Here is a 19587-nt window from a genome sequence, read left to right as displayed (position 1 = left end):
CAAAAACCGTGATCGGTGGCAGGATTCATCCGACATCAGCTCAGTGCAGCCATTGTAAGCGCTCCCCACCATTGCTGGACCCCCAGGCACCGTGGCAGAGCCGTGTCTCCAGGGCCTTCCTAAAGACTTAGGTGGGGTGGGGGCCAATCCATGGTCCGTGGAGATGATGTGGGCGCCACAGCAGAAAAGGCTCTCTTCCGGGGCCCCTCCTGATAACACTCTTTCATAGACGGGCCCCATAACATGCCTCTCCAGCCAGTCCTGATGGGATCAGTAGATCTGCATAAATGACCTGATAAAGAGAGCATTTATATCCCTGGCAATGGGTGAGTTGTCCTGGCAGATTCTCTCTGTGAAAGCCAGAGAGGGGCTTCGTCTTTCTGAAAAGAAGGCAGACGAGCTTAAGGATTCCCCTCGCTTTCTGATTCTTGGCTTCTGCTGTAATTAACAGAGCTTCCCCTTTAAGGAATCCACACTGGCAGATCTCTCGCAGTCCAGGTGCCTCAGCTTAGCGTAGCAGAAGTCCCCCCACCCCAATTATGTATCCTCCTCCCTGTCCCACCATTGGAAGGAAAATTACAAGGCTTTCTCATGGCCCGGTTTCTGGAATTGTTTTAGCTGCCAAAAGGTGTCAAGAAGTACTGCACACCACCGGAAGTCTTCCCTGCCCTGTTTTGCCCCTTAGCCTCTCAAACCCCAAACACAGCCATGCGCAAAAGGGGCCAGAAAAGCGTGTTTTTCTGGCCACTTCCCTGCATTACAGGCCAGAGCCACATGGCCTGAAAAAAAAAATCAATCAGCATCCTGATCTGCTTCCAAAGGTTCTGACTGTGGATCTCTTCTCTCCCTCCCTGGCCAGGTCTTCAGACTGCCCCCTCCTGCTGGACGGTCCTGTGCCAAAATAGAGTCACCAACGTTCTCCTTGCTGTCGGGCAAGAGCTGTATCTGCTGGATGATGCAGCCTGCACCCCGGTGGTGCGTGTGCAACATTCCTTTAACTCCCCAGCCGTTCGTATTGCTGCAGGACCTCTCTGGGGTTGGAATCCTGCTTCCCTACTTCCTTCGCTAGCTAAGCCACAGTGTGCATCCAGAGGCTGGGCATCAGCAATTTTGCTCGTGCAATGCAGGGCTTTGGTTTCAGGGTGTGAAGGTGCCCCAGAAGTTGTGGAGAACAGTGTGGACTTCAACTCCCAGGAACACTGATTTAAGGACTAGCCAGGTGCCGAGTTCCTGTCTCCACGTGCTGCAACACAGCCTTAGGCACTCGGTTGCAGCCTGCCTCTGAGAGGCAAGCATTTCCTTGTTGTTGAAAGAAATCTCTCCTTCCAGCTTTCAGCGATGCTGCAGTTGTTTCAGCTGCTGAATTTAGTTTTTGATCCCTTTTGGCCTGGGCGCCAAACGCATGGGCTCGGGAGAGCCGGCTCCTGCCTCGATTTTATCGGGCAACGAAACCCCTATTAAATCCTGTAATAGATTTACTGCAGGAAAAGATGTTAAACTGGAAACACAACCCAAAGCTCTTGCTGCTGCTTTCATCATCGGCTTTACTGCCAACTGTTGTAATCCACCAGTGTTTCATTTGAGGGCCTGCCCTCGCCTGGTATTTGCCAGCTGTGCCAGACTGCAATTCCCATCATCCACAGCTGGGAGCATAGGGGTAGTTGGACGCATCTTAAGGGCACCAGTTGGGGACATTCATGATGGTCCGTTCGCCTGCCTCTCCAGGCTGTGTTCATCCTGATCCAGGGAGCAATCTTCCTGCATGCACAGAACTGCTTAGATCTCCCCATTTCTCTGCCTCTAAGAATACTTTGCATTCAACTGGGAGGCAATGGATGTGCTTTCCTGCTCCATGAAGCATTTCTCAGCAGCTGGGCTTCAACTTTCTTTTTGGGAACTTTCAGCCTTCCCAGGTAAACCAGAGAGAAGCCACAACCAAATGAGCTAATTCTACTTTATTGTAAAGCTGCATTGACAGAATCTTGCAAGTCTGAGAATACAGTTTTCCCTCCCGTCTCGTTTACAGCCCAAGAATGTAGGGAGGGCCCCTGCTGAGCCTCTTGCCCCACCCGTTATGCAGCTGTGGCCTGTGTCCTCTCTTATCTGACCGTTCCCTAGGCAGCATCCCTTCCTCCCGTCTCCCAAAGTCTTTCCCACATACCATTACAGCAACAGGTTGAAGGCGAGAGCAGCCAGAGAGCTGCTATTGGGGCTGGGGTGGGGGTCCTAACCAGGTTCTGCTGCTCAGCCCTGGGGATCAGACAATACGTGGCAGGACAGCGCGGTCTTGAATTCAGCTGGTGGGTCTCCCTCCTCCCTGCCTTTCCGCAGACCCTGCCAGGGCTCAGTCAGCACGCGGGCTCCTTCCTCAGGATGGCGGTGTCATTCAACTACCGGTTTTTGGCCCTCTTCACCGACACTGGCTACGTCTGGATGGGCAGATCAAACTTAAAGGTGAGATGCAGCTCACGAGGGCCTTTTGGGCCTCGGATCTTTCCCGCGTCCCTTTCTCCAAGAAGCCTGGGAAGGCTTTGTGCAAGTTGGATCTTTCCCCCCAAAGGGGAAAAAAGCCTCGGTCTAAACCAGCCTCCTCCAACCTGGGGGCCTGCCAGGTATGTTGGGATGTCAGCTCCCAGCATTCCCAGCCAAAGGCATGCTGTCTCAACATTATGGAAGTTGTAGTTGGGGTCTGATGCACCTGGAGGGGCCCAGACGGTGCAAGGCTGCCTTTCGGGGAAGACCTGTGTGCTTGGATTCTGCATCCTGGATCAATGATGATCAATCATCATTAATTCTCCTGGGTTTGTTCCTGCTCTTCTTGTCTTTCTTTGCATGATGTTGCTTTTGCTAGTCCCCGGGAGGATGAGGAGCGTGGTTGGTTGTCTGCTCTGGCTCCCAAGATCCCAGCAGCCATCGCCTATGCTCTCTCAAGTCAGCTGTTTGAATCTTGAGGACTAGAAGCTTTGTTGTTGATGAAAGTTCAGCTTTTGCATCTGGCAGAGCTTCTGTGCTATAGGCTTAGCCCCAAGTAAAGACCCAGAGCTGCCTAGCACTAACTGGTAGGAACACCCTTGGGCTGCACCCATCTTTAGAGGCTCCGACAAGAGTGTTCCTCAACCTTGACAAATTTAAGATGTGTGGACGTCAACTCCCAGAATTCCCCAGCCAGCCACCTTCAGGCAGCTAAGCATGTACCCCAACTGGAGTGAAAAGAGGGCCATGTTTTTGGATTAGCTGGCTTGGTCCCATGTTACAGTATGTTGTTCTTCTGCTTTCCTGCAGGAAAAAATGGCTGAATTCACTTGCGACTTCCGAGCTCCTCCGAAGCAGATGGTGTGGTAATTATCTGGGGTCCTTCTGCCTTTTAATAAAATTGATTAGTCCAGAAAGGTGCTATGAGACTCCTTCTGATGCCGTGCTCTACGTTTCTGCTGGGATGGGGCTCCAAAGTCTAAGAGCTGCGAGGGTGCAGGGGGTCCTAGCTTGACCCTTTCACGGGTCTCTGTTACTTCTCTTAAATAGCTCATTGTTCACATGACAGGTGTGCCCGACAGCAGAGCCGGCAGCGGGCGGTGGTGATGGCTTGGGATCGATGCCTTGTGGTAGCTGGAAGTGATCAGCAGAGCATTCAGTATCCTTATTCTTTGGGGTTGTTTGTTTTTTTGTTTTGGTGGGTGGGGGAGAAGAAAAGTCTACGGCAGGGCATCCAAGTGATATCCACAGACTCCCCTCAAACGAAGGAGCGATAACCACAAAAGGACCGCAGAACCTGTGAGGTTTAGGGCCTTTATTTGGAAAGGCGCTTCTTTGCATTCCCAGCCTCCAGAACCACTGGAGAAATGGGTTTCCAGTTTATGGAGGTGGCAGAGAAGAGCCCAGGGAGAATACTGAGCCGCCGTGGTTTGAGCCAGTCTACCTTTGGATGTGGCTTGCCCATCTGCTGGAAAGAGGTCTCCAACTTACGAGAAACGGGTGTCTCACAGGGGAGGGGGGCAATGGGGGGGTTGGTTGTTCTCAGCAGAGGCCCTCTGCTCTGTTGGTTTCCAAAGACCAGCTCCACGGCTCCTTAATGCTGACCCGTAGATACCCTCTCAGTGAGGATTCGTACCTTGTCCCAGAGCTGGACGGGGTGCGCATTTTCTCCCGCTCCACCCACGAGTTCCTCCATGAGATCCCAGGTGGGTTTTCCTGGGGTGCCTGTCAGCAGACCGGACTAGAAACTCCACCCCCCACTTTAAACTGTGAGAGCTGAGGCTCTCCAGAGCGTGCTGCGGCAGAGCAGCCCAGCCAGCGGGCCCACCCCTGTTTCTCTTGCAGAGGCCAGCGAGGAGATCTTCAAAATTGCCTCCATGTCGCCAGGGGCATTGCTGCTCGAAGCTCAGAAGGAATATGAGGTGATGTGCCATGGGTGAGATGGGGGCCCACAGAAATACGACTGATTAATGAACACGTAAATCAAGTAATCTGCAGTGGGTGAGGAGGGTGGGAGGAAGAAAGGAAAGCTAGAAAGGTCTCCTTTGTCAGTACCATCCTGGGGATGAAATGTTAGCATCGGTCCAGCCCCCTGCTCCCCTGCCCCAACTATCCCAATTTCTCTGCAAAGGGCAGGACAGCATTTGAAACCATTTGCCTAAAACTCAAAAATGGCACCCTGGCCATCCAGCCAAACTGGTGGCGACTGCTTTTCGTAGTCCAAATGGCATTAATTCCAGTACAGTCCCAGAGCCCAGCAGGCTTCTCCTGGGGCACAGAAATCAGAATACAAGGAGTCCTCAACCTACGACCACAATTGGGACCAGAATTTCTGTCATAAGTCATCGTGGTTGTAAGTTGAGTCACCACATGACCGGACCTGATTTTACGACCATTTTTATGATGGTTGTTAAGGGAATCATGGGTCATTAAGCAAATCCCCACAGTCATTAAGCAAATCCAGCTTCCTCAATGGACGTTTTTTGCCAGAAACCAGCAAAAAAGATCACAAATCGTGATCGTGTGATCACAGGACGCTGCAACCCATCATAAATGCAAGCTGGTTGCCAAGTGCCCAAATGGCAATCCCATGACCACAGGGGTGGTGCAATGGTCGTAAAACACTTTTTCCAAGGCCGTCGTAACTTTGAACCATTGTTAAATGAACGGCCATAAGTCAAGGACTACCTGTAGTCCTTTGGAAAGGTTGTAGCTTGGAACCCAGCAAAGACAGAGGATGCTGGGAGTGAGGGTGGGGCTGCCAGGTTGAGGACCTGGTTGAATGTTGGGAGGGAAGCACTTTGGGGCCCAGAACAGCTGGGAGTCTGGGTGAGTGCATTTGTGTGTGGCCGTCTGACCCAGGGTGGGAAAAGCTGGTTTAGATCCCGGAAGGTTTCCTTATTCCTCTCCTATCAGAAAGAGAGCCAGAAGGCTGATGAATACCTGCGGGAGATCAAGGAGCAGAAACTGCTTCCAGAGGCGGTAGAGCAGTGTATTAAAGCAGCCAGCTACGAACATGCCCCAAATATCCAGAAAGCTCTGCTCCAGGTAAGGGAGCAGGGAAATCCCTGCAGGATTCTTCCCGTGCTGCAGCAGGACCCAGCCCTCCACTCAGGTGGCAGAACAGGGGGCGTGTTGGGCTGGCCGTGTTTTTCAAACTTGGCCACTTGAAGATGGGTGGACTTCAACTCCCAGAATTCCCCAGCCAGCCGTGGGAGTTGAAGTCCACCCATCTTCAAGTGGCCAAGTTTGAAAAACACTGGGCTAGATCGTCCTGGGTTCAAATTGCCAGGGCAATCCCTCTCCCTACCCTTTGTCACTGGGTGGGTGGGTGGACAAAGTCAGACATTTTTGCTGTAGGGCAAGAGAACTGGGCTCTGCTCTCAGACCGGGAACTAGAACTCCCCAATTCCTGGCCTTTAAAAGTTCTCTTCATGTACCCAAAAGACTTCAGCAGACACGGTTCTGGTGCTTTCCAACTCCCCCTGCCACCATGAGGACTAGGATCCTGGCCTTTAAGGGAAAAAAAAAGAAACTTCATTCACTCTTTCCTTCCACACCCTTAGGCAGCCTCCTTTGGGAAATGCTTCATTGACAAATTTCCACCTGAAAACTTTGTTCAAACATGCCGAGATCTGCGGGTGCTTAACGCCGTCCGAGATTACCAAATTGGGATCCCCCTCAGCTTCGATCAGTATCCTTTCCTTATGGCTGAACTGAAAGGGCAGCGGATTTGGCTTTCCTGCCTCCCGTTTCAGGGTGCAAAGGGGGGATGTTTACAATTTATTGCCAACCACTCACTCAGGTAAGATCCGGTGTCCCCATTTCCCACCAAGATGCCATTTATTTATTTATTTATGTTGTATGGCCACCAAACTCACTCACAGGTGACTCCAGACATCTTACAGAAATAAAACCCCAAATACAAAACCCACTACACCCCCACCCACCTGGCGGCAACAGTAAATTCAGACAAACCACTTGATGGGCTCCGCATCCACCTGGGATCCCCAGGCCCACTGGCAAAACCATGCCTTCAGGGCCTTTCGGAAGAGTATTAAGGGGGCCAGTTTTATCTCTGTGGGGATGATGTTCCACAGGGAGGGAGCCACAACAGAGAAGGCCCTTCTTCTTGGTCCCACTAGATGGACCTCCTTAAGGGAGGGCAAACCCGTAACATACCCCACCTCCCCGATCTGGTGGGTTGGGTAGATGTAACTTGGAACAGGTGGCCCTTCAAATAATCTGGCCCCAAGCCATGTAGGGCTTTAAAGGTGTTAATCAGCACCTTGAATTGGACCCGGAAGCAAACTGGCACGCAATGCAGCTCCCGCAAGAGAGGTGACACATGTGCAAATCTTGGCTTGCACAAAACCATGCGGGCTGCCGCATTTTGAACTAACCGAAGCTTTGGGATACTTTTCAAGGGCAGCCCCATGTAGAGAGCATTGCCATGTAAAAGCAGGTGTTTGATCTGAGTTGAGTTGATCTCCGGGACAGATGTCCCTAGGCTCTAGTGCCCCTTTCTGCATGTCTCTGGTCCGAAACCTCTCTATGGGCTGGGTGAGCTCCTTAACCCAACATATTCAACTCAGCCTATGACACCTGCAGCATGCACATTCACTTCCCTGTAAATGTCTGGGTGCAGTTTTAGGCAAGACTCAATCATAGGAAAAAATCCATTACTTTTTTTTTAGCTTACTTAACGAATTTTGCAAAGCTGACACAATAAGCATGCCACTTACAAGACATAGACACCCCCAAGGAAAGTGACAGGTGGAAAAAGATCCCTAGATACAGACACCAGGGTCTGACACTCCTCTGCTCTGTATCCAGCGAGCCTCCAGGTTGGCTGGGAATGGAAAATGTAGTAACTGAAGAAGCAGGGAAGAGCTGGACATCCAGTTGAGCAGGCAGGACTTGTATCGGGAGGTTGATGGTGAAGTCCCCTCCCAGCCAGGTGGAAACACAGCACTTTTAGCTCCTCCAAAGTCCTCGCTGGTGTTGATTGTCTCGGATCCATCCTTAGGTGGGCAGTTCAGCCCCTCTGGATTTGGTCCCGTCATTCATTCCAGCTTGGCTGTGGCTCCATCAGGCCATATTCCAACTTTGGGGCCTCTGATAGCCAAAGAACGATAGGCCGCCTCTCTAGATTACTTGCCAGTCCAAACATCCGAGCCTTATCGCTCCTGACTTCCAAAATGTAGCATTTCCAGCATATTTACATTCAGAAGAAGGACACAGGAACATAAACAGAACACCACCACCCCGTTAGAGAGATGGTTGGTTGGTTGTTGTTTTCGTAATAATTTTTATTAAGAATTTTCACAAGAGTAAAAGATAATGTACAGTAAAAGTAAAGAAGAGAAATTAAAGAAAAGAGAAAAGAAAAAGGAAGAAAGTGAAGCGAGAAGCTAAGAAAGATATATAAACAAGAAAGGAAAAGATAAGTGACTCCCAATCTGTCTTACAGCAGATACATACAAACAAATCACCTCACTTCCCTCCTTAAGATTATACCATAATTCCCTTCTTCCCATGCCCAACTCTTTTGAATCAACAAATCCATGAATCAACAAATCATTTTTTCCCATTCTTGGCAAAAAGTCCATAGAAAGTTTCCAGTCTTTAATAAAAGTTTTTTTTTAATCCCTTCCATCATCCAATTCTCGGAGACGGCCTGGACAAGTCCCTGCAGTTTTCTCTACAAGGTTTCTCAGAAGTGGTTTGCCATTGCCTCCTTCCTGGGGCTGAGAGAAAGTGACTGGCCCAATGTCACCCAGCTGGCTTAAGGCAGGATTAGAACTCAGGGTCTCCTGGTTTCCAGCCTGGTGCCTTAACCACAACAGCAAACTGGCCTTTCACTTAATAAAAGCCCTTGTTGTCTTACCCCTGATCAAACCGGTCAGTTTTGCCATTTCTGCAAATTCCATCATCTTTACAGCCCATTCCTTCATTGTGGGTGTTTCAGGATTTCTCCATCTTTGTGCGTGTAGGAGCCTCGCTGCAGTCACCATGTACAAAACCAGTCTTCCCTAGGTCTTTTCTAATTGGTGAGAGATCGTTGGTTTTCCATATTATAATAGAAGCAATACGGAGCTGGACCGCTTGGGGTGGATATAGCTGGGGGGGGGGTAACTTTCGAGCCTCCCATCTCCCCTCCTTCAGGGTACCTGAACCAACCCAACCTAGAAAATATTTTCTCCTTAACAGATGCTTTACAGGTACAAACAGCTGACCAAGGAAGTTTTGCTGGATAGGTAACCCCCCTCCTATAAATCTATCTATCTATCTATCTATCTATCTATCTATCTATCTATCTATCTATCTATCTATCTATCTATCTATCAAATTTATCACCACCCATCTCCTCCACAAGGAAGGACTCTGGGCAGTTACTGCATGTCTTGGGCTGTTTTTCTCTTTTCCATCTGGAAACCATCAAATCTTGCCTGATCTCATCAGTTTAGGGACAGCCCTCCCCTACTGGAGTCTGAGGCTGAACACTGGTAGTCACCAAAGATACCCTGCCCCTGAAGATGGAGGCTCTCTGGGCTTCTAGGTGGGGATAGAGCTGTGCTCCCTGGAAATCCATGCATATCCAAAGGTTGAGTAGCCTAGAGGTGTGAAATGTTCCTTTGGCCCTTGCGTCTTAGGGTGGTCCTGAGAAGACTTTATCCAATCGCCATCAAGATCTGTGAGTACGTCCGTCTCTCTGAGTTCCAGGGAATAAGCCGGATCCTGGCCCACTGGGCCTGTTATAAGGTACGAGCGGCATTCCTGGCATTCTCCTTGCAGCCTTTGCCGGGTGCCTGAGTTGGTGCCAGTGGGCCCAAAGGGGTTCCTACCCATCTCAAAGCGTCAGCCCCCGTCCTCCCAAAGCAGCTTCAGTGAAATTCACAGGATGGCTAACAGGGATACCCTTTGGCTCAGCCTTTCGACAATCTGTCTTTAATTGCGCGCACTGCCCCAGAGTCACAGGGGTGAAAGCGGCATCTGTTTGCATTTAATCAATCAATAAATTTGTGGTGTCGAAGCTGCCACAAATAAAAAGTTGGGAATGGGATTCTCCAATGCAAGTTACACAGCATTTTCCTGATGCCTCCTTGAGTGGTGGAGCAAGGGCAGAGAAGACCTGCTCACACATATACACCCCCTTGGATCAGTTAGAACAGGGTTTCTCAACCTTGGCAACTTTAAGATGTGTGGACTTCAACTCCCAGAATTCCCCAGCCAGCATCATTTGAGAACACTGCGTCAATGAGTGGCATCCTTAGGGGGTGCTAACGAGTTGCCCAGCGCACTGCGTTGAATCCTGTACCGAGGCAAGCGGCTGTGCCATGTCTTAGCATCGGCTTTGTCATTATGTGCTTGTGCCCACACGTATGTCCCACGCTGTCCTCAGGTACAACAGAGAGACAAATCAGATGAAGAGCTGGCCCAGGTCATCAACCAGAAACTGGGCGACACTGTGGGCATTTCGTACTCAGAGATCGCCAGCCAGGCTTACGACAGCAACCGGCCAGAGTTGGCTATTAAGGTACGAGGGAAATGGGGGGAGTCCAGAGGTCCTGATGCAGAGGAGTGTCTGGCAGGCAAGGAGGACCCACGAAGCAGGAAACTGCAGTTTTTCAGATATTGGTCCCCTGATCTGGGCTACTAGGGGTCGAAAGCTTTTTCGTTCCAGAACTGTTTCTTTTCTATAGAAAATGGGCAGGTGAGAGGAAGGGGTTCTGTCCTGGCCTTTTCCCTGACATGCTAGCTTTCTAGATGCAAGGGACTCCTCTCTCCCTCATGGAAAAGCACCCAACGGCTTCGGCTTCCATCTACGTTCTGCAGACCAACTTGGGTCAAGCCCACCCAGCACGGACAAAGCCACTGCTGATGTGATCATGGTGGAGACAAACCCCCTGAGGTTAAATTGGAGCGCTGCAGAAACCTGCCAGACATAATTCGGCAGAAACTATTCTTTAGGGCCCGTTGCTAGTGAGCTGAAAGACTCCCCTTTGTGCTAGTTGGCATGCTGGACCAGTGTTTTTCAAGCCTGGCAACTTTAAGATGTGTGGACTCCAACTCCCAGAATTCCCCAGCCAGCCATGTTGGAGTCCACACATCTTAAAGTTGCCAGGCTTGAAAAACACTGTTCTAGACAGCAGTCCCCATCATCCTCAGCCAGCACAGCCAGCCCTGGGCTTTTTTTCAGGTTTTGCAGTGCATGGGGCTGGATGTTCACTTGAATATTACCCCCCCCGCCTCCTTTTTTTCCCTCCCTGCAACCTACATCCATGTAATTTATTCTTCCCTTTCTTTTGGGGTCCACTGAAGTTCATTGCCCAGAAATCGGGAGCATTTGAGGAATCCTGAAGTAGCAAACAGAAGGAAAACGATCCCAAACTAACGGAGCAGGAGCGATTCCACCACCAGCGAGTTATGCGGGTGGAATTTATTTATCTATTTATTTTTCCAATTTTGCCGCCGTCCACCTCCCCTGAAAAGAGGGACGCGCTCTTGCCCCGCTGCTTTGGCACGGAGCAAGTTTTGCTGCGACGGCCTGATCGCTGGACTTGAATAGTATTGCATGCCCCCCCTGAGAAAGCTCCCCCCCCTCCAGTCTGGAGCCTTCCCTATGTCTTGGACTACAACACCCATCGCTGAGTGCAAATAGAAGTACTTAGCAAGAGAACCGTCTCCTCTCACTTCCTGGTGCCCCAAAGCAGGTGGGTGCCCGTCAGCCCTCCCAGGTAGACCAGACAGGAAACACAACCAGATGAGCTAATTCTACTTTATTGTGAGGCGACATTAACAGCATCTCGCAAGTCTGAAAGCACAAATCTCCCGCCGTCTCTTTTTACAGCCTTTCTGAGCCTCTTCCTCCGCCCGTTATGCAGCTGTGGGCTCCCCCCCCGTTATCCGATTGCTCCCCTTCCCTCTGTCCCCCAGGGTCGCCCTCACGTTCCATCCCAGGGCCTTGGGGTGCTTCCTGGGAGTTCACCCTCTGAGCTCGGGGCCTCGGTGCAGATGCCAGAGGAGAGGGGGGCCCTCCCCGCCTTCCCCTGATGGAAACCCTCTGGTTGTTTGCAGCTGCTGGAGTATGAGCCCCGGCCGGGGAAGCAGGTCCCCCTCTTGCTCAAGATGAAAAGGAACCACCTGGCGCTGAGCAGAGCCATCGAGAGCGGAGACAGCGACCTGGGTAAATGGGTTGGGGGGCCCTCCTTTTCTGTGTGGCTCCTCCAGCAGGGCTGGGAAATGTGTGAGGGGTGGGCCCATAGCCTTGGCCAGGACTAGGGACTCTCCCTCTTCGTAAAAATTTAATCTGGCATTGCCCTCCTCACTCTTGTATACATTGCAGACCAGTGTTTTTCAAACTTGGCAACTTTAAGATGTGTGGACTTCAGCTCCCAGAATTCCCCAGCCAGCATGTTGCCAAGTTTGAAAAACACTGTTGTAGACAAAGAGCCATGTTAGTCTCTGGTGGCAAAAATTAGGAGTCTGGTGGCCCCCTTTCCAACTCACAAACATCTGTCTTTTAACGAAATGTATTAATCCGAAAAGGGGCTACCAGATTCCTCCTGATTCCCCAAACAGGCGCCTTTCTAACGTCTTGCGAGAGACATTAGAGGCCCGCTATCTATTCGGAGATCAGTTGGGGAAGGCTAATCTGAGGGCTGCTATGCAGAATTTTTGCCTGGAATTGACCTGGGGGGGAGTCTTCTCCACGTCGAAAGTGGATTTCCACTGATGGTCCCTTTTTGAAACCAGACCTCAGCTGTTAGATGCATCTTGGATGTCCATCCATTTTAGCAACCTGTCTCTCTGAAGCGCCTGGGGATTTTGCTGAGATGCTGAAGCATTTCTGGGCAAGCACAGGGAAAAAAGAAGTGATTTTTCTAGCATCTCCTTGTATCCTGCAGCAAGAATGCGGGAGCAGATTTACCTGCTGCCTTGGCTGCAAATTGCAACCCCGACCATCCCCAGCCGAGAGGGTGGAGCAGGCCGGCAATTTTTTTCTTCCTTTGCCCACTCATTTCTGCTTTTCCTCCTGCCCAGTTTACACGGTCATCTCGTGTCTCAAGGAAGAACTCGGCCGGGGGGATTTCTTCATGGCCCTGCAGAATCAACCTGTTGCTCTGAGCCTCTATCGTCAGGTGAGGCCCACGCACTCCTCTGCTTACACTGGCCTGGCTGCACATTTAGGAATACATGGCTCTCCAGATGTTGGCAGCACGATCCTGGGTGATTGTGGGGTCCACAACCAGCCAAAGAATCAATGTGTTGGGGGGGCTCTGATAACTTTAGAGCAGTGTTTCTCAACCTTGGCGAGTTTAAGACGGGTGGACTTCAACTCCCAGAATTCCCCCGCCAGCCTGCTTTAAGATGCATGGACTTCAGCTCCCACAATTCCCCCGCCAGCCTGCTTTAAGATGCATGGACTTCAACTCCCAGAATTCCCCCGCCAGCCTGCTTTAAGATGCATGGACTTCAGCTCCCACAATTCCCCCGCCAGCCTGCTTTAAGATGCATGGACTTCAGCTCCCACAATTCCCCCGCCAGCCTGCTTTAAGATGCATGGACTTCAGCTCCCACAATTCCCCCGCCAGCCTGCTTTAAGATGCATGGACTTCAGCTCCCACAATTCCCCCGCCAGCCTGCTTTAAGATGCATGGCTGGCGGGGGAATTCTGGGAGTTGAAGTCCACCCGTCTTAAACTTGCCAAGGTTGAGAAACACTGCTGTAGAGTGTTCCCTGTCTCTTGATGGAGAAGGAAATTGACAGAGTGGCCAGAAAATGCTGTGGATTAACACCTTGAAAGCACCTTCAGATATTTCAAACGATTTGCATGTTTTCTGCAGCTGAAATATTACATGCTTAGCCTTTGGACCAGTATGGAGTGTGAGAATGGGCCACAGAGAGGATCACTTAGGACCACTGTGCATGTTCCCTGCAAAACTGAATTTTCTGAGTCGAGAACTTCTTAATACTCATCTTGGTTTCGCAGCCAGACAGTGTCTCGATATGCCATGGACCTCTTTGTCTTCAGTTCGAACATCACTTTTAATTAGAACGGAAACTATGATGTTCAGAACGCCGGGAGTGCCCTCATTTTATTTTCAAAACTCTAGGCTTTTATTTAACAAACTACCCAGAGTCAGCTGGAGTCGTCCAAACTGAATAAGTAAATAAAATAAATAAAATTGAGATAAAACTCTATCTTAAAAAGATCTTAAAAAGAAAAATGAGTATCCACAAAAATGATGATTATTAATAGATTTATACCCCACCTTTACAGGTAGTCCTCACTTAACAACCATTTGTTTAGTGACGGTTCAGACTTATGATGGTGCTGAAAAAACTGACTTACATCTGGTTCTCACACCTATGACTGTTGTAGCATCCCCATGATCACATGATCATGATTTGGGCGCTTGGCAACCGGTTTGCATTTATGAGCATCCCAGCATCCCATGGTCACACGTTCGCCATTTTTTATCTTCCCGGCTGGCTTCTGGCAAGCAAAATCAATGGGGAACTGAATGATTCACTTAACGACTATGTGGTTCGCTTAATGCCCACGATGATTCGCTTAATGACTGCCCCAAAAAAGGTCATAAAATCTCATCAGATTCGCATAATGGCCGCTTTGCTTAGCAACCGAAATGCTGGTCTCAGTTGTGGTTGTTAAGCAAGGACTACCTGTACTGTGGACAACTCAAGGCATATATCATGCTTCTGCCTCCTTTTTGCCCCACAACAACCCTGCAAGGTGGGTTGGGCTGGAGGAGAATGGCTGGCCCAAATCAGCCAGGGATCTCCCATGCTGAAGGCAGGACTAGAACTCATGGTCTCCCAGTTCTGGTCCGCCCTACACCCAAACAGGCTCATTGATTACCTCCTGAACTGTTGGCTTTATTTGTGTTACGGGGAGGTTTCTCATAGAATTTCCCACCCCCTCCCCGAGGCGGGCACTGCTTTCCCCTGGATTTACCACCCTTAATGCTGGATTTGCCAATCCCCAGTTCTGCAAACATAAGGAACCGAACACCCTCAAAGAGCTTTACAACCAAGACGACAACCACCAGGAACTTGGGAACTTCCACGTCCGCAGCAGCTACGTCAGCGAGAAGGTGGGTGCCCTTGGAACGTGGCAAGGGGGCCGCAGGCGCCGAGTTAGGGCTGGCAGAATGAGATCCAGAGGGTGCCCCCAGGAGACCGACAAGAAAATATATTTTCACACCGGCATCGCACGTTCTCTGAACAACCTGGGAATCTTTTGCATTTGTTTTCAAAAGGGAAGACAGACCAACAACTGCTCACTCTCCTCCCTCCTTAATGACCCCCCCGTTGCCCTCTGGAAGCTTCTAGTCCTTAAGGTGCCGGTTGAAATCTCAGAAAGTGGGCCTGGAAGAAAGGGGCAAGGAGGGTTTCGAAAGGGAGGTGGACAATTTTGCAGAGCTCCTTGTTGCTGTCTCCGGGTGTGGGGGAGGAATCAAGCAAGAAGGGGCATGGAAATTAGCCAGGTTGCCTACGATGAGCCTGTGAGGGGGGCAGAAAGGTAGAGATTGCCTATCCCCTGAATCTCAACATCTCAGATCTGGAAAATATGGTGGAGAGCTGCATTTTTCCGACTTAAGGAAGGCCTGGTTTGTTGAGTGGGTCATAGTGATTTGGCTCAGACTAAACACGATGCTGTGACCACGGTTTATAAACTGCTATGGCTGGGCCCACACATGGTGCTTAGCTAAACCCAGGCAACCAGTTAACGCTTCATGAAAGGACAGAGCCAGTATCTTGTTACTGCTCTGATTTTTTTTTTTTAAGTGCTTTCTGCTGCAGGCAGATTCTCCCAGACTGGATTAACCCTGCCGGATGTACTTTCTTCCTCAGTGGATTGAGGGGCGTGTGGCCAGCCTGCAGAACGCGGTTGATGAGTACTACAAAGCCAAGAATGAGTTTGCAGCCAAGGTGAGGGCACCAGGCGCCGTGGGTCAAGGAGATCTTGATCCGGGGTAGCAGTTTTTAGACTCACGTTTATGTGGGCAGCTGAAGGGTCTTCCCCAGGTGTGTGAGGAAGAGCAGCTGAAAGAAAGGACAGGACACCACTGTGCGATTTCTTCCTTGGTTTTTTGCGGGGTGCTTTCTTGAACAGTTGGAAATGGGTCCAGAGTGAGGCTGGTGGATCAGGCCCCACTAGATCTAAGTAGGTTTCCCCAGCTGGCCATTAATTCCAGCCAACTGTGCACTTTGGTTTTTTTTTATATATATACATTTTATTAAAAGTTTTGAAGAGAACCTAAAAACTAACACCAGCTAATACCAAATAGAGAGAACAAAGAAAAAAAAGAGAAAAGGAAAAAATAAACGTTACAGAATAAAAAGAAATAGAAAGCAGCAGCTTCCCATTTTCTCCACAGCAAATATGATTGCAAAATTATCTTACTCTACGATGACAAAAAAAGTTCATTTTTTTTTTCAATTATCCATTTTTTTTCCTAATCATTAAAGCCACAAGCCATAAATGCATTTTTTTTTCTGTTTTGTGCAAAAGAACTATAAGGGGTTTCCAGTCAGCCTGCTGTGTTCTTTGGTGACGTGAAGCTGCAGGACCTCCACATCGGCGTTGGCTGGAAATCCTGGGAGCTGCAATTCCAGATTTAGAAAAAGTGTTTTTTCAAACTGGGCAACTTTACGATGGGTGGACTTCAACTCCCAGAATTCCCCAGCCAGCATAGCTATGCTGGCTGGGGAATTCTGGGAGTTGAAGTCCACCCATCGTAAAGTTGCCCAGTTTGAAAAACACTGATCTAGAAGATGTCAGGTTGGGAAAGGACACTTCATGTGAACAAAGAAACAGCCTGGGGATTACCCAGAACCCCTTACAAAGTTGTGGGGCTGTGTGGCAAAACCTCCCATATGCGGGGGTAGGGGGGATTCATGGGATAATGACACTTCCAACATTAGTCCTTGAGTCCTTGAGTTCCCTAGCAAGAGTCCCTCTTTGGGGGGAGATGGGCAGTAGTATAAATTTGAGGAATAAACGAATAAATAAAAGAAAAGCACAGAGTGCCAGAATTACACAGTGGTTGTGGACAAGGTCTGGGGGACTCCAAGCCCTCCCTCCCCCCGGAAGCTCCGTGGGTGACTGAGCCATAATTCACTCTTAGCCCAGCCTACCCTACAGGGAGGTTGTGGAAGGGAGATCAGAGGCAGGCAAGAGATTGGACCAATAAGATCAAATGAAATGGAGTTACAGATCTTACTCCACGAGGCAGGTGGATCTCATTCCATCCTTGACATTCTTCTGTCTTGGGGAAATTGCTGGGCAAAGACTGGGGCTGGAAAAAGAGTTCTCCAGCATTCCCATTTGGACCTTTAATTCTGGATTTTGAAAATGGCCTTGCCAAAAGGTAACCCTCGTGCTTTTGAGTTCCAGGGATCGGGGGGGTGGGGAGGTTGTCACTGACGGGCTGCAAGTTGCCAACCCTGCTGGAGCCCTGGTTCCCTATCCTTGGCCATGTCTGAAAAGCCAGGCCTTCTCCGCTGTCTGCTCACCAGGCCACCGAAGACCAGATAAAGCTGCTGCGCCAGCAGCGTCGATTTCAGGACGACTTCGACAAGCCCTACGTGGACCTTTCCCTCCATGACACCGTCTACAACCTTATCCTGGATGGGAAGCAGAAGCAGGCTGAGCAGCTCTACCGTGACTTCAGGATCCCCGATAAACGGTGAGAATGGTCCCTGGGCTGTGCCATGGTCTGGGAATCACAGCGCGAAGGGACTGACCCTCAGCTGGTTTGAAAGGGGCAGGCCTGTTGTCTGCAGCGCGGCAGGTCAGAATTGTGGTTCTGCTTCCGTTCCCAGAGCAATAAATATATAAATCTATCTCAGGGCTGGCAGAGCAAATCTCTCTCCAGGTGACTCGAGACAGTAAGCCAATCTGCAGGTTGCTGATCAGGAAGTAGCGTACGGACACAGAGGTGTAAGCTGGTTCCAGGCCGCGTTCTGTCATGTGGTAGAGTAGCAAGACCCCTTTCTGCTACGTGGGGTAGGAAAGCCACGCCCAGTCCACTGGGTCAGTTTCAGAATTCTTGGGTTATTTGTTACAAAGACCTGGCATTTCCATCTTAACTACATGAGTGCTTGTTCTTGTGCATTAAATAGGTTTCAGTGCAAAGGATGTAAACCAAAGTTGTAAACCCCTTGGCATGCAAAAAGTTTGCTTCTGGGACTTCTTCCCACAAGGTTGCTCCATTTTATTACAAAATGGGCCAAGACAGTTGCAATTAATGCGGCATTTTTTTTCTTTAAACAAACTGGATTTTGGTCACCCGATTCCAGAGTTGAGCTGGTTTGCTTAATCTTGGGCAGTGAGCTTCCAGAGGGCTTAAACCCTGCCTGAAGGTGGACCGGAGGACCAGCCATTATTCTGTGAGATACCCAACATATTCTGCGTCTGCTTCCCTTAAGCCGGATGTGTCTTCCAACACATCTGGAGAACCTCAGGTTGGAGACAGATGTTGTTTCTTGGTCTTTTCCCTTGACATCTTGACAGGTTCTGGTGGCTGAAGATCAGCGCCTTGGCAGAGCAGGGGGCCTGGGAAGACCTAGAGAAGTTCTCCAAGTCCAAAAAGTCACCTGTCAGCTACTTGGTGAGAAGGGAGATGACGGGGGAAAGGCATCTGTTTTCTTACTCAACGTGCTTGAACTCTACCAGCATTCATGAAAATAGCCCTATCGAAAAGTAAGTCAGATCAAGAAAAAGACGCCACCAGGATTCCAGGAATAAAATGCTCCTGGATTTTTGTAGAGCAGGGTTTCCCAGCCTTGGGCATTTCCAGGTGTGGGGACCTGAAATCCCATAATTCCAGAGCCAGCATAGCCATGGATGAGAATTCTGGGAGTTGAAGTCCATAGTGGGGAAACACCATTCCAGGGTCTCTGGACTGAATCTTGGAAGCCTGTCCACAATCTTCACTGCCTCTTTTTAGGGGCAATAAGGCCAAGTTCGAAAACTCTTGCGTGTTCTTCCCCAGGGCTGAGTAACAGTTTCCTCTCGCAGCCCTTTCTCAAGGCCAGACCTCAGTTCCTCGCCATTTTCTTTATATTTATTGAGGACTTTACATAAAGTCAGTGATAAATCTAAAGAAAGAGGAAGGGGGGAAAAAGAAGAAAGAGAAGCAAGAAAAAAAAGAAAGGGAAAAAAAAACTAAGGTTATGAAATATTACGACTTCTGCAGCAGATATTAGCAAACCTATAATCTCCCCTCCCTCTTAAAGTTCCTCACCATTTTCCTTGGTAGAAGCTTCAACCGAAGGGGGTCCAAGGCCTGAAAGAAAACGAGAGTCGGCTTGGTGGATCTTCTGTGATTTGCACAGCCCTTTGCATGTGGTCACCTGGTGGTCCCTTTTCTTCTCTTGTAGCCCTTCGCAGAGATCAGCATGAAGTATTGCAATCAGAGCGAGGCCAAGAAATATGCTGCCCGGGTGACCCCTGAGCAGAAAGTGAAAGCTTTCCTTCTGGTGGGGTATGTTGCACGCGTGGCCCCTGATGGAATCTCGGCCCCATGAGGTTCTTCTTCCCTGGGGGGCAGGTTCCTAAGGCACCAACCTCCAGCAACAGCAAGAGGAGGAAGAGAAGAAAGCTGACAGGGTGGGACCTGAGACGTTGGGGTCAGGCCCCGATTATCTTTGAAGCCCTTCTTGGCGTCTGCTCCTGCTTGTCTGAACCTGTCGTCAAATGGGGTGGGTTTTAAGCCAAAGTCCTCATGGACTGGAATTGAAATCCTGGAAAGAGAGATTGAAGATGGCCAAGAGGGGACATGAGGGTCCTTGGTTCTTCCCCTTCTCGGCCAGTGCTCCTCAACCTTGGCAACTTTAAGATGGGTGGACTTCAGCTCCCAGAATTCCCCAGCCAGCATGTGCTGGCTGGGGAATTCTGGGAGCTGAAGTCCACCCATCTTAAAGTTGCCAAGGTTGAGGAGCACTGAATTAGATGGCCTCAGTGGACCCACCCAAATTTGTGATTTCACGGTGGCAGCTGAAGTGCAGAGTTTGGACCCAAAATGGGACAGGTGCTTTGGAACCAGTGGTGCACTGGTTGTATTTGTTACAGACACCTTT

The 19587-nt window shown here is 49.8% G+C and overlaps 1 protein-coding gene across 1 annotated transcript in view; it reads left to right on the top strand.

The window, feature by feature from the left end:
- VPS16 (VPS16 core subunit of CORVET and HOPS complexes) overlaps nucleotides 1-19587 on the top strand; it is a 28846-nt gene that overhangs the window by 8007 nt on the left and 1252 nt on the right. The window contains exons 6-23 of the mRNA XM_063309966.1: nucleotides 860-975; nucleotides 2332-2454; nucleotides 3283-3338; nucleotides 3542-3631; nucleotides 4084-4178; nucleotides 4318-4394; nucleotides 5389-5520; nucleotides 6039-6166; nucleotides 8697-8732; nucleotides 9129-9237; nucleotides 9878-10012; nucleotides 11554-11662; nucleotides 12520-12617; nucleotides 14487-14594; nucleotides 15355-15432; nucleotides 17023-17192; nucleotides 18020-18116; nucleotides 18889-18992. Of these exons, the coding sequence (XP_063166036.1) occupies nucleotides 860-975; nucleotides 2332-2454; nucleotides 3283-3338; nucleotides 3542-3631; nucleotides 4084-4178; nucleotides 4318-4394; nucleotides 5389-5520; nucleotides 6039-6166; nucleotides 8697-8732; nucleotides 9129-9237; nucleotides 9878-10012; nucleotides 11554-11662; nucleotides 12520-12617; nucleotides 14487-14594; nucleotides 15355-15432; nucleotides 17023-17192; nucleotides 18020-18116; nucleotides 18889-18992 (1861 nt within the window). The remainder of the gene's footprint in view (nucleotides 1-859; nucleotides 976-2331; nucleotides 2455-3282; nucleotides 3339-3541; nucleotides 3632-4083; nucleotides 4179-4317; nucleotides 4395-5388; nucleotides 5521-6038; nucleotides 6167-8696; nucleotides 8733-9128; nucleotides 9238-9877; nucleotides 10013-11553; nucleotides 11663-12519; nucleotides 12618-14486; nucleotides 14595-15354; nucleotides 15433-17022; nucleotides 17193-18019; nucleotides 18117-18888; nucleotides 18993-19587) is intronic.

This window comes from Candoia aspera, chromosome 8 (assembly GCF_035149785.1).
Source record: "Candoia aspera isolate rCanAsp1 chromosome 8, rCanAsp1.hap2, whole genome shotgun sequence".
NCBI classification, from domain to species: domain Eukaryota; kingdom Metazoa; phylum Chordata; class Lepidosauria; order Squamata; family Boidae; genus Candoia; species Candoia aspera.
The sequence above is the reverse complement of the archived record's forward strand: the minus strand, read 5'-3'. Positions and strand labels throughout refer to the sequence as shown.